The sequence below is a fragment of the Folsomia candida genome, unplaced genomic scaffold (assembly GCF_002217175.1).
Source record: "Folsomia candida strain VU population unplaced genomic scaffold, ASM221717v1 Fcan01_Sc020, whole genome shotgun sequence".
Taxonomy (NCBI): domain Eukaryota; kingdom Metazoa; phylum Arthropoda; class Collembola; order Entomobryomorpha; family Isotomidae; genus Folsomia; species Folsomia candida.
Window position 1 is genome coordinate 2,957,951 of NW_019091212.1, and position 14,865 is coordinate 2,972,815.

At 42.3% G+C, this 14,865-nt stretch overlaps 1 protein-coding gene across 1 annotated transcript; it reads left to right on the top strand.

Moving 5' to 3' along the window:
• The first annotated feature begins 762 nt into the window (after window positions 1-762).
• LOC110858254 lies at window positions 763-1,838 on the top strand. The gene is made up of 3 exons (XM_022106952.2): window positions 763-988; window positions 1,048-1,167; window positions 1,230-1,838. The coding sequence occupies exons 1-3, from the start codon at window positions 923-925 to the stop codon at window positions 1,404-1,406; spliced, it is 363 nt and encodes a 120-aa protein (XP_021962644.1). The 5' UTR covers window positions 763-922; the 3' UTR covers window positions 1,407-1,838.
• The last annotated feature ends 13,027 nt before the right edge of the window (window positions 1,839-14,865 follow it).

A 14,865-nucleotide genomic window follows, 5' to 3' on the forward strand; every position in this document is an offset into this window, starting at 1 on the left:
CCTTAGCGAAAAGACAATTTCATATAAGTAATCCAAGCATTATTTTGTGGAGATTGAATAAGTAGCATTTAAAACGCCAACACATACTTTGAGTAATTTGACTCGCTTTTTTGCTTACCTGTCTTGACTTTCTCTCGTTTTTATGATTATTTTAATTAAGGTGACAACACAAGTGCTTTTACCTTAATTGACGCCCAAAGTATACGTAAGTACTCAATGTTGAGATGAGACAGAAAGTGAGTGCCAGTTTTCACGGAATTTTTACATCAGCGTGATGTGGAGAAAGCATACTCCGAGATGTAAAATAAGTAGTTGACATATGACTTTCTAGAAAAATTGGTTTCATGTTACGCTACGTGGAGGAGGGATTGCAATGCGGGTTCGGCTTATTATTATGAACTCCATGGCTGCATAATCTCGTGAAGCTCAAAGGTAAAAATGGGAATACATAGGAATCGTTGTTTTTATATTCAGTCGTCATCTTACATAAGACATGTCACCAAGACAAAACACATACAAATCTAAATCTTGTTTTCTCCAAATGAAATATGTATGTCCTTTTGATGTTTGGCGTCATTTGCGATTTGCGACGCATTCTTTTTTTAAGGCCGAGTCCTCAACATATTCAATTTTGGAAACGAATTATCATAGAGTGGGTAGACGACGGCGAAGAGCCCTTGCTTGCTTGAGCTGCGTCTCCCACTTTTTCAGAAATTCTCTCCACTCACTTTCTGGTCGAGTATAAAAGCACGCCAGGTTTAGCCACAGGAATCATTCTCTTTCCTGTCCACTTTGGCCTGGGAAGCATCTTCTCCTTTCCACCTACCTGTGCGTGAAGGTAGTGTTGTAGGCTTGGTGCAATTCTTCCCACTACATAGTTTTTTTAAATTTCGAAATTTATAAAATAAAAAAAAAATTTGAAATGAAATACATATTCTCAATTTTCCTGGTGGTGCAACTCTCCCTGTTTGCTGCGTCGATGGCTCAGGTATTTGCGAGGATGTTACTTATTTGGGTGAATTAATACTTACCGATTTTGCCCTTAAGATCACATTTACTCGAGAATGGGTCACCGGAAAGAGGAGTGCAGCGCCCAAGTTGAGAGTTTTGATGCACGATGATAACATCTGCAAAAGTCTTCTTCCAGCTATAGACTATTTATTGGAGGTGAGAAATGCAACAATTTCTGGCAATTTTTTTAGTGAGATTACATACAATTGTATTTCCAGGTGGAGAAAATCCATCAAAAACTGTGTGGTCCGCCTCCAAAGTCATACTCCGTTCCGGTGATGCTAAAAAAGTTAACCCCAGTGTCAGACGTCCTATCTTCCTCCAGTTCCGGGGATCAAGGGTACGACGACGGGTATGATGGAGTTGCATCATCGCACATGCAAAAATCTACGTAACGAAGCACCAAACAAATTGTCACTTGTACACAAATAATAAGCGTATTGATTTAAGGGTTTTATCAACTCTGAACAATAACGCATGGTTTGGAACTTGTAAACATGTTGTAAATTGCAATGTCACCAAATGACCGGCGTGTACAATTAAAGATCTCCTCAATCAGAGAAATTTCTATAAAATGTGTATAATGTATGGATAGATTTCAATTTATTCGTCACAAGACTTGTGAATCTTCTGCAAGAATGTATGAAATATAATTTATAATTCTGACGAGAAGTAGTTGCTCTTTTCTCCTTTGTCTCCTCTCTCTCATGTGTTCTATTCTATGCCATAAAAAATCCTAATGAAACGGCTCACTAACTTTTTGTGGTTTAACTGTAAAATTTACTAAGCGAATGAAATAAAGCGAAAATCTTTGACCACAGTTTAAATCTTTCTGTAAAAGCAATTTTACTTTTTAAATCATGTATGCAAGTTTTGTACGATTGTCAATGATAAATAAATAAAAGTCGTCTCGTTTATAAAGCAGTTTACCAAAGGTTCTCTAACTCATATAAATTCCCAAGAAGTTTCCCAGAAATGTAGAGCATTTTATCGATACCGTTAAACATACTAATCCTAAATGCTTGTAGTGGAGAAAGCAGCAATAGTTCCTCGAGGCAAACATAGATGGTTGAAATAGTCCCTGAGCTCACTTGTGAATACTTTTTTTACAAACTTTGTCTCCCTTAACAAAGACGTACCTCTATTCGTGAGAAGTTCTTTTTTGAAATTTCGTCCGGTTTCGAATGCATCTTATTATTTTTTCTAGTACATGAATTAATACTATTTTTTGTGCTTTGTTTCCAGTGCATATTTGCATACATAGCTTTAGCATCTTGGTTTGTGGAAGAGTGATCTATGCATTAGTCGTGATTGGCAATAGTGAGTAGTTGATGTCATCAAGTTGATGACTCCTCTGATGCCACGTTGCCCCTAGTGATATGAAGTGGAGGATGATGGATGAAAGGCTGAGATGGATCTTGTGGGTCTGGATATTTGGACTTGTTTGATAATCCCGGACTCTCTGGAGGAGATTGATGTGAAACGGAGGAGAAAGGAGTAATTTCTTCTCCTGTTGAGAATTATTAAATGAATACATTAAATTCTTGAGACATTAGAGGAACGATGGAGGAGGAGATGGAGTCATGAATAATAGCAGAACTGAGGAGCAGGCTACTACTACCGGGAGCACTCTCTCTCTCTCTCAGGATTCGGTTCGTCTGATGGGTTCTATTCATCCCAGGCCAACGGGGTGGCTTTGCTATTTGTGTCAGTAATGCATTCTAATTTGGGAGCGGATGGATGGAAAATTATTTTGCAATTTAAATTAGCCATGATGACTTGGAGTAGGGTGGTGGTGGTGGTGGTAAAAGTAGTAGGCAGAGAAAGAGCGAGTTGTGCACAAGATGTGCATGTCATCATTTTCAAACAAATGGAATTAATGAAAGCTCGAGGCGCATCTTCTCAACATTTTACATAATTTCTTCCACGACCTCACTCATCCCCACCATCCGTTGTACTCTTAAGCATTACCATAATAATAATAATGGACAATAACCCTGGTTCACCTGAAGCTGAGTTGGGCAATACCCACCACCGACCAGTATCCACCACCCCTTCAGCAATCGTGGTGAAAGAGTCCAAACAATAAGCTCGAATAATCACACACATGGCAGTGACCAGCAGAGCGAGAGATGAATTAATATCAGCAAGTACTCTGTACACCCTCGAAAAACAACCCTATTTTTCCTGCCTATGCATGTATGCACGTATCATTATCTGTGTTCATGTACACAAACAAGAGCTCATCATAACTACCACCACTTGAACTATACGTTCGTACACAAGTACACGGACCACGAAGTGTAAACTGGGGTCAGCTTCTCATCTCTCTATCTCTTCATCTGACTGACTCATCGCACACTGATGAGAAGCCAACACACGATCTGCTCCCGAGGCTTATAAACCTGCGAGGACGAAGAAGAGGAGAGAAAAGCAGCTCCAGAAATATGGATTCATTACCCTTTCATTAAAAGCCTCCTTTTATGAGATTAGAATTTATTGCCTCACTGAGAGAGAGAGAGAGAGCACTGAAGTTCAGACGCGGGTCAATAGTAGAAGTACTAACTCGTAGCATGCAGGGAACGAGGAGAGCAGGGCATAGTCGATGTAGTGTAAAATTAATTAGAGGCGAAATCAGTGGAAGGAGGATTCTTGTACGAGAAGATGATTATGATGCGAGGAAGAGGAAAACAAAATTCTGGGAGGCTGGGAAACGTTTTCCCTTTATCCGGCTTGGCTTTCTCCACAACCACCATGGCTCTTAAATCCTCTCTTCCTCCTTCTCCTTGATGAAGAGGGTAGAGCTTATTCTCTTCTTCCCAAACTCTCTTGTTCCGTAGCAATATTATTAGTCCTCGCGTGAAACAATGTGTAGAAGGAAAGGCGAGTTGGGAGTTTGTAGGCAGGGTCCAAGTTGTGAGAACTCTCTCTCAGAAAGCAAGTATTAAGACCACTTGAGTGTGATATGATTCCAATTCAGCCCCATTGTCCAAACCCTAACCCAGGCTATGAAGATACGCAGACAGTGTGTAATGAAATGATGGTCTCTCGTTTTCTCTCTCCCTCTCTTCCAAAATAGAGAGAGAGAGAACGGATGCTGTAGAAAGCAACTGTAGCGGTCGGTCGGTTGCACTGCAGTCGGGTTGAATGTTGGATGGTTGGAGGAAGCAGCAGGAGGCAGGAGAGGAGTGATAATAGTATAATGGATGGACTGAGTTTGTGAACAGAATGTTCACAAACATACCAGAGAGATAGATGGGCAGATAGATAGAGTAGCCAAGTGGTAAGCAACCACTTGGCTACAGTTGCATGCAGTTAGTTAGTTGGACAAAGTGTTGTATTGTGAAGTCGTAATAGGACAAATAAAAGAGAGAAAGAAGAGAGCGATGGCTATATACGAGTGAAATCCTTAACAACCAAACCAATCGTCACCTACTCACACACACGGCCGTTTACTTCCTACCGATTTCTTCATTTTCTTGGCCTAATCGTTTTCAATTGGAGTCGTATTTGTTCCCCCGCTTGTTCTCTCCCATCCTTTCGCGTGGTGGTCAGTCCGCCCGAGGGGGGACCTCAACCTTCTCCGGGTCTCTTACACATACATGCAGAGGAATTAAGGCGTCGTACAACGTGCGACGTGATCCATCAACGCTTCCTCTCCTACTTGTTAGTGTCATCGTCATCCGCACCCTGCAACTCATACTAAATCAATACGTCGACCATCCACCACTATTACCACATTGCTTTAACTTTCTATCCTCCCTTTCACCAGCAGGAGCAGGGAGAGCTCACTATTAGCGACATCACTCCTCCGTCGGCTCAAGCCAACAGCGATGTTGCAGCTCTCCCGAGGTTGTCGTTGGTAATGAGAACTTGTGCCACATTAAACAAGGAGTCGTCCCCACGATTATTCATCTAAATCTATCCATCCACCACGACCAGCTCGCTCTTTCTGATGGGGAAAGCAATCCTTGCGGAGCTGAACTCATCATCCCTCTCTCGCCTCGTCGAAAACCAAGTTGAGTGACTCCATCCAGAGTCTTTGGCTGCCTAATCTAATGCGGCACTGGGATTGAGCGATCAATCGACTCCGCTGCTACTCCTCCTGCAGCAGAAGCAGCATTTAAGATGAGAGAGTAAGAGCGACTACAACCGTTTCCACGCTTGTTTCCATTCGTCGAGTAATTTCCTCTCACTCTATCTGTCATGTCATTAGACTAGGCTGCTCCTGGGATGTGGAGACTATGCACTGCTACAATTTTGAGGCAAATGAAATAAATAAATGGGAAAGAGGGACGAATACGACGAACGAGGAAGTTGAAACGAGAGCTACTTTATTCTGACCGGATTTCTGTTGCTTTCCTCGCTCCAGGCTCTCTCTCTCCATTCGACTGTGTAGTTCTGCCTGCCTGTTTCATCCTCCGTAGTCCTTGGCAATGAATGAGGAGCAAATTCATCTCCGTGAAATGGTCGTCGGATGGAGAATGGAATGCAAAGCAGAAATTATTCTCATAATCATTTATCCACTACTCACACATTTTGTTCCTCGTTTGCTGTGAGGCTCATCTCCTTCCTCTCGCCGGGCTCATGGTTACGTATCTATATCCTTCGCTAGAAGGGTGACTTTTAGCAGAAGACTACACACGCCGCACTTGACGTTGTCATATTATTATCATTATTATTGTATTGCTCGGTATCACGAATCTGTGTGTGCGAGGGGCAACAACATCACGTCAGCTAAATTGGACAAGAGAGAGATGCGAATGAAATCGAGTTCAGTTTTAGTGAGGCGTGATGATAAGGTTGACGTAGTGCTCGTGCTATACACGTTCAAATCGTCAGCATATGTATGTATGTACTTGTATTCATTTTTATGTATGAAATTATTAGAATCTTATCAAGGTGTAAATTCTATTAAGCAACTAATTGTAAATCTCAACGGTTTCAATGGCTCTGGATGATGCGCATGCAAAATTTGATTGGTGAAAGTCGAGAGAAAGGGCAACATTACATACGCATTACAATCGGAGGGATCAAAACGTAAAGAATTTGTGGGTTAATGTCGTCATCCTGGTCGTCGTCGTCGCATGGCGGCAGAAGAGGCGGAGGAGGAAAATGATCCATAACCGAGCCAAGCTCTGAACTGAACCCGGGGAGGCTGACATTGTCAATTAATCAAAGTAATTAACAGGGCGTTTGAACTAAACGTGACAGGGAGGTAAAAGAACAACCGCAAACCAAGAGTCATAATTCATGCATCCTCATCGTCGCCTTTTCTACACGGGACAGTTTTGCGTTTTGGATACCACTGCACTTTTAATACACCTCCTCCGTCCGTCCGTTCTTCCTATGCGTTGCGTTGCTCGCTTTTCTGCTGGCTGGCATGAAGCCGGAGTATGTAGAGAAATCTATTCAAGTGGGCCACATATTTTACTGCACATTATCATGAGTTATATTATGCAGAGGAGTGCGAGATATTTTAGCTCGCGTATTATTGTTATTTCCATGCGGGTTTCGCTCACTCCAATAAATCATCCCGAGACAAATTCTTAATTCAATAATGTTCTTTTAACAATGTGGGACAACAAGGAAGCCATGATTTTCTGAAAAGTCGCTCATTGTTTCCTACTTATTTACCCTTTAATAATATGCTAAAACCTTTAGAAATTGAACTTGTTCCTTATTGTCCTCCTATTGTCCTGCTGGCTGCCCACTGCACCCAGTTTGTGCTCATAATTCCGAAGGAGCTTTTTCCACTGAGAGTTGGCAGGAGGAGCAACAAACACTTTTGGGATACTTGAGTCGTGATGTAACAGGATGTGAAGTAAATCACTTTGAGTTGTCAACTTCCTCCAGCAATCCGCCACATTTTCTATTCTTCGTCTCCTCTCAGCCACCACCATTTTCATTACTCTGGTGGATCACATCACCCAGCGTATTGTTTTCCGCTCTCAAGATGTGTTCGAGTAATAAATTGCGAATTTAAGTGGCTACATGACGGCTCGAGTGAAAGAACGAACTGCACTCTTCATGACATTTAACCTCGCCCCGTGCTTGCTCGGATTAAACCGTTTTTTAAGCCCACTTCGCCATTTCATACTTTTAGCATAATGGGACACTGACAGAGGCTGGTGGATGATGATGACGAGAACGCAGTAAGTGAAATGATATAACGGAATGAGATGATGCATTTCTTTTACTCCCGAGGTTCCCACGACTGACGGAGTAGATAAGATAGATAAGTAGTCGGAGAAGAATGAGCATCTTTTTCTGCGTCATCATCACTACTACAGATATTTACACCACGACCTCTCATCGCTCCCAAACAAAACGTGTGTGTGTAACTTGGCTCTCTGGATGTGCAATCACAACATTTATTCCGTACGTATGCACCACCAACGGGTTGTCACCTACTCGGAGCGAGCGAGCGAGTGGCTGGTGAAGTAGTTCGAAAGCAGTTCGAAAGTAGTTCGAAAGCAGTCTCTGCCAGACTTTTGTCACGCCATAAATACATTTTGTATGTGCGAGAAGTGTGTTCATTCATTTTCGTTCAGCAGTATATCTCCTGACACCAATAGAATTGCCATCAGCAGTGCTTAAATGTTTTGTCAACGTAAAGGTACATTAGCATGTGTCATACTCTTGGGTGACACTCTCATAAATTTACATGTCGTATCATCGAGTAGCTACGCAGGCAGGCGTTGCTGCTTCAGTTATGTAACTCGACTCTGTGACTATTTGACTCGGATTAAATCACTTTCAAACATTAATTGTCAAGGTTCAGTGAGTCAATTGTTAGGATTTCGTTTATTTGGTGGTGATCCAATTGACGAGGAGAAAAAAACGTACTTTTGTCTAAAAATGGAATCAGGCAAGATTTCTTTATATTTCTGATACACTGTTTAAAATCTGTTAATGGGTCTCAAAGGAAAATGCTGTAATTTCAGTTCAGATCTTCCTCCGGCTCGGATTCCTCCTTTTAAGTAGTCATACGAGAATGAGATGGTCGGTATGTGTGTGTTGCATAATAGGAATGAATGAATGAAGAGCTTATTATTGAGGCATATCCTCTCCAGTAGCAATTTAGTACTAATTTAAACCAACGCATGCTGCGGGACGTTGCACGTCTCGTATGAGCACTTTCCTCTCTCGACTGCTGCCACAAAAACCGTTTTGTTTGAATTTTTCCTCGCCCGTAAATGTTCGTTTATTTGATTTGACTGTTTGAGCCCCCATCCTCGCAGAGTGAGTGGAACAGCTTCAAACTCGTGTTTACACATTCTTATTTGCGTGCCAAAGTTAACCGACGCCACTTTTGGAGAGATGCGAGAGAGAGAGAGAGATAGGCTTTCACTGCTACTTACGGATTCTCATGGAGTGAGTCAGTTCACTAATTGATCCCACCCAACCAAACTCGTCGTACTTACTTACTTACGAAGCCAACCAAACCATTATCGTTGCACGTACCAGACTGAAACAACAAGGAATAAAATATGTCTTCGCACCAAGAAGCAATTGCTGTTGATAGTCAGAACTGTTGCGTTTTACACACTGCAAGAAGAAGAACCATTTAACGATCATCATCACCTCCTCCTCTTCTCGTACATACGTACAAATACATACGTACTCATGTACCACACCAAAAGCCATCTCAAGCGAACGATCATCTCATGTTGCACCACTCCGTTGAGCTTGGGTTGAAGTTGAACACTTGTCTCTAAACCCATATCGACCACGTCAACGAGAAGGACGGATTCAGTTGTTGCAAACTCAGAAAACCATTTCGGTCATGTTTCAAAGGGTTCGTTCTCTCTCTCTCTCGGGCTTAATTGACTGCAGATAGAGAGGAATATAACAACGACAGCAGGGCATTAATGGCATTTGGAATTGGAGTTACGAGTTACAACTCACAATTTAGTTCAATGCCAATCCGTCTCTCGTATTTCTCTCTTTTGCTCAGTAGTCACCTGGATTTATTCACCGTCTGTCGACAGGACCAACTCTTTTAATTTAATTGGAGTCCCTGATATTCAATCAATTCAACGGGTGGTGAGGAAGAAAACTCTCGTTGTCGCGTTGCCCGGTGACAAGTTACCAAATTGGTTGGTACTTTGACTCCTGAGTGGAAGTGAGTGTGTCGCGGAATCCGTGAAAGCTATGCGTCTAATGCTTGAGTAAGTGTCACATAGTGACGCCTAATGATGAGTGATGACTGCAAGGTTGCCCTACTACAAACTCGTCGTGGGGATGCTGCTGCTTCTGCTGCTCTTCATTATCGCCCTCATTTGTAGGCACGGAACATATCGAATAATGCTCCGGATTATCTATCATGCCTCGTTGGTGGGGAGGAGGCGGAGGGTATGAAACTTGTTAAATATCTTTTCACCAAGTACGAGAGTAACCCTACTTCTCGATGCTTTTCTGTGATCATGATGATGATTAAAAGATGAAACACCATCCGTGAGACATGCACAACTACCTGCCACACTATTACTGAAGCGTATTTATGTACTCCCTCCTCTTTCTTTCCCCAGTCTGGATTTTTCTCGGCTCTTTCTTCTCCACGAAGAAGAAGAAGATGGGCGAGGAATCGAGGAAGAATGGTATCTTCCCAAATTTTGTTTAGCGACGATGGGTGGATGCTCATACATCATCTCGAAAGAAGTGTCTCTTTGCGAGGAAGATGCGATATACAATCCGCCGGATCCAGCTCATTTGTTACCGCTTATTCGCGCTCCCTCACGCTTTCACTTTTACTCTGCTTCCATCTTCCATCCACGATCTCCTGTACGCACATACCTTTCCATCATTTTCTTTAAAGTGAGAGTTTGCCCAGGTTTTTGGGAGGGTGAAGGATGGAAAAAACAAATTTTCTCACATGGATAACTATCTTCGATACGACGAGTCTTGCCAATAATAAGATCACAGAAGAAATAAAGTTATTATATGAAAAGTTGGAAATAAGTTTTTTCTCTCTCGTAGGCAACTCGAATCTTATTCCTAATTGGACGACCTTTACTGGAAATATGTAAGTGGCAGGTGAAGTACTATGCGATATTATACGTATTTTATTGCCTCTACCCACTCTCTGAATTGACATTCTTTCCGCCAAAATAAGTTACCATGATTTGTCGAATAATGATGACGACGACAGAAATTACATTTCCAGACATGGGTGAATAACTCGACTGGAGAATGATTCCAACTTTTATTGGAGAATACTTTAATTGTGTGTCATAAATATAATAAAATGGAGTGTAGAATTTCTTCTTCAGCAATACGACGCTCTCTCAATTAAGTGTAAATAATTAAGTGTCTGCCTATTAGTTAATGTATTTATGTTATTCACGTACATTCATATGAATTGACAACCAAAATAACAATTCTACCGCAGCCATTCATATCCCTAACTGCCATCCAAAATATGTCTAATCGCTCACTCTGTTCAGCCGATTCATCAACATTTTTATACTCAATCTTGGATTGGATTTCATACCTAAATACGAATACGTAACACGTAACTAAAAAAGTTGACGTCTCTCTTTCCCTCCAGACGAGATCATTTAGTTCAGTTATTCATTCCTTATTTATCACGAAGACAAAAACAACTGCGTTCTTTCTTTGAATTCAATTCCATAACCTTCTTCTTCTCACTATTAGTGAGCTGAGCAGCTCATATTATGCTTGACCCTGCCCCACTCACTAATAATGAATTCCAGTCGAGACCTTGTATCAACCCATTGTTACCCTTACACTTGAGTGACGCAACGCTTAACATCGTTACGGAAAAGACTGCAGCCGAAGGAGTGAAAAATAGAAAACTGAGATCGTCTCAAGTAGGAAAAAATGTATGTGTGTTGTATAAGATCGATTTGGATGCAGCAGTCTCGCTCCCGAAGCAAATAGAGAGTAAATGAATAGCATTATTTTTAATTTAATTAGCTGCAAACATTGATTGCACCGAGCAGACAGCGACAGCGACAGAGAGCGAGAGAGAGAGCAGCAAATGGCCTGATTCCTACTAATACATGTCGCACAACTACACTAACGCGGAGCAATTAGCTGCTCTCCATAAATACTGGCACAAATAATTGGGAGGAAGGGATGGATGGATGCAGTCGTAGTAAAAGGATGATGTCTGAAGGAAGAAAAAAGCGTGATCCGTGATGATGTCGAAGTTAATGAGTGCCGGGGGAGAGAGAGAGAGAGAAGTTGAGTCTGCAGTGGTGGGCTGGATATTAGACGGATAGAATAGAGATGAGACTGCACCAGTGAGTGCGAGCATGTTCCATCCTTACGAAGGACGGATTAGTTCAGGATCGCTTTACTGGGAGAAGAAGAAGAAGAACAAAAGTAAAGTGTGGCCTATAAGAAGAACATTAAACACGCGAATAATATTGAGGCAAGAATAAGAGACTGCTTTTCTCCTCCTCAGCCTCATCCTCTTGCTTCCAGAATATAAAAGATAGATCGAAAAGGGGAGCATATAAAATGCACAAAAGATGAAACACACTAAATGAGTCCACTCAGTATCATCGGGATGATGGAAGCAGAGGAGAGGATGTTCCGGAACATGAACTCTGGTTGAATATCCGCTTTCCTCTCCTTGCCTCCAGCTCTCTCCTGCCTCCTTAATTCTTTCTCACTCCGCTCATATGCCACCATCACGATCACTGCTTTCCTTGCCATCATCCCAATCTGCCTACCCACCGACAACCTCTCTTCACTCTGATTACTCATCACTCCGCCGAATATGGAACCTGTTACTAGAACTTTGTCATCTGTGTAATCGTCCAGTGATTGGAAGAAAGTCGCCCAAAACAACAACAGTAAAAAAACAAGACATGAGTAGAAACTGGAGCAAATAAGTGTCGCATGGAACGTTTATACATACGATGAAAGAGAAAAGAAGACAAGTCTGCATGGATTTTATTTGCCATTTCAATTCCAGAGTCAGTTAGTGGCACTTCACTTGTCTCTTCTCGGCCGCCTCACCTTCCTTCTTCTGGGCCGAAGGGGAGAAGATTTGGACCTAAGCGTGCAATAAAAGGAAGCAATTTACCTCATCGGAGTCGTCGTCCTCCTCCCTTGAACTTGCACCGCCCGACAAAACGAGACAAATACACGCGGACTATGGAGATATATAAAACACGTTCCTTTCTTCATGGAAGATTAATTTAGAATACTGCTCCACTCTCAACAACTTTTCTTCTTAGAGTGTTTCGTACTCGAGGTGGTGGTGGCAAGGCTGCTAAAAGAAGTTGCTCCGGCTGAAAACCATTTCTTGTTGAGTCGCATCAGAAGCATTTGCAGTCGTTGTCGTCGTCGTCGACAACGCTCTACTTTTCTTGGTCCTCATCCTCCACTGGATGGCTGACTGGCTGGCTGGCTGGTTGGCATCATTTAGGAGAACAAAACAATGTTTTTTTGTCACTAACAAAGTTAGTGACACCAACTTGTAAGTGATCATCATTATCTTCCTTTCCCCTTGTGGGAGTCTGACAGAGAGACTCTCGCTCTCTGAGCTAAAACCATGAAAACAACCAATTCTTAAAAAACGGGTATTTTCCTCCCTTTTCCGGGTCCCAATTAAATTAAACTCTCAGCCTTTTAGTCACAGAGGAGAAAGCATGAATACGTATGTACGTCGCCATTTGCATACGGGTTTCACAGTGTTGTGTGCATAATGGTAATAATAATAATGATAATATGGGTGCAAGAGTTATGAGAACAAGTCAGAGACACACACAGAAAGAGAGGCCGACGACACGAGTTTTGAGGTCCTGACGTGTAATATGATGGAGGTGGGTGGTATTATGGTAGGTGCACGAAGGTAATAATAATAGTGTCACTCGCAGTCGTTTTGTGATGGGAGGAAGAAGTGCGTCACTCCATAGTTTGCAGGCTGGTCATTGCTAACAGGAGGATTGAAGTAGTTAAGTATTCGACATACGACTCTTCTTGTGGCGTCGAGTGCAGCCAAGTTTCCAAAATCGGTTCATTCCGGGTAATGGATTATATCAAGAGCTACTTCTCCATAGGAGGGAGTCGTCGTCGGAGGGTTGCTTGTTCTCTCTCGGTAATAAGTTCCATGTTGTCACAGACTCCACTTAAATGAGGAGGTAGTTGTGACGGGGTATGAGTTTTGGCTCTGGATTTGGAACCAAGCACCTTCTTGCATTGACTACTGTCTCCATTATATTATTAGTTGGTTGAGCCTCTGCTGGAGGAGACGGCCTATCAAGTTTTAGAATACAGGCGACTATGTACGTCTTCTTCTCCCATATCAACAAAGTCGTCCTCATCGCGCGTGATAATGATGATGAGGATCGGGAATCACAGATGAAGCACGTAAAGTACGGAAGGCAAGCAGAGGCAGGACTCATCAGGATTCAGGGTGGACCTTTCCCCACTTTAATTCTCTCTCTCTCTCTCTCATCGTTTGTCACCAACAAAGCAAATCATGAGCCAATCCTGTTTCCAATAATTAGGTCTGAGCCCCGGCCTTAGCGTGTGGTGCGACTCCGAGAGTTGAGTTCGTCTCGCAAAGTATATTCATTCCTCGAGGGGAAGATGATGATGATGATCGTCCTCGTCGTCAAGGTTTTGGCTGAAAACAACCATTTACTTTTGAACAAACGGAGAACCACCGACATGATTTGTATCACTCATCTGCCGCACAAAATTAAAATAAAGTAAAGGACATGACCAGGCCGGTGTGGGAGCGAGAGAGCAGCATCACCACCACCGCCACGTACATCATCCAAGCTATTAGACAACAGAAGAACTGCTACCCTGTCGTCTCAATTATTAGCCCGGCACACCACGTCATGTTAAACATTGTTATGATGAATTGAGTGAAATTGGTCACTGATGGGCTCTCTGAGTGCCCAAATCAAGCCATATAAATATATATGGATGAAAAATAAGCAGCCAGAGCAACATGGGGTTCGTTGGTGGGTATGGATGGGCAACCCATGCTGACTCAGCAGAGCTCATCATCATACGTACAACGTGAACAGAGAGAGCCTTTTAATTCCTCATGACTTTAATGCCATCACTAAAAGCTTTTGATAGCAGACGGCCACAAAAGGATGAAATGCTTTTGATTGAGCGAGCCGAGCCAGTTTTTCTCAAATCGTTTTCCACGACGAGACAACATCTCCAATTCATTACGATTGCATAGCAGACCGATCCATCCTACGGAATTGGATTGGAGTCAAATTGATGTCCGCCTTGTTGTTCACCCACTAAATTCTTCTTACACATATATCCACCTCTTTATGTGGAACGGTTAGTCACTCACTCAACCATACGGGTGAGCAAGCAATTAAGAACATCGCCTTAAAACTTTAATACCATTAAACCGTTTAAGACAACAAGACTTGATGATCTGATCGGACGATGATGATGATTGTTATGGGAGGTTGCCCACTCTTGAAGACAGTCGCGTTAACGTGTGTATACCTGAAAGAAATCTACTTCATTACATGACAAGAGTTCCATTTTATAAGGAGGATGGTGATTCAGTCAACTTATCATCTCTCTCTCGCTGCCCATGCTGCCACTGCTGCTACAACTTATTCTTCTTCATCTTATTATGTATTCAACAACAAAAAAGAGTTGGACTAGGTTTCAGATTCAGACGAGCACATTACACATCACCAGCAGCACTCGAATGGACATGAATCCCACATTTATTTGCATCATAATCATCTCAATTTTTTTATTTCTCGTTTCTCGTTTGGTACGCAGTGCTTGGTTGATTTGATTCCCAATAATCATGAACAACAGGACGAGTCATCACCAACTTTGCTCATTGTATTGTTGTGTTCTTCTTCTCTACTTCTCTTC

Excerpts from the sequence above, each read along its gene's own strand:
- LOC110858254 (XM_022106952.2), top strand. The coding sequence starts at position 923 with ATGAAATACATATTCTCAATTTTCCTGGTGGTGCAACTCTCCCTGTTT. Across the intron at positions 989-1,047 it reads TTGCTGCGTCGATGGCTCAG|ATCACATTTACTCGAGAATG; the intron begins GTATTTGCGAGG and ends TTTGCCCTTAAG. Across the intron at positions 1,168-1,229 it reads CTATAGACTATTTATTGGAG|GTGGAGAAAATCCATCAAAA; the intron begins GTGAGAAATGCA and ends TTGTATTTCCAG.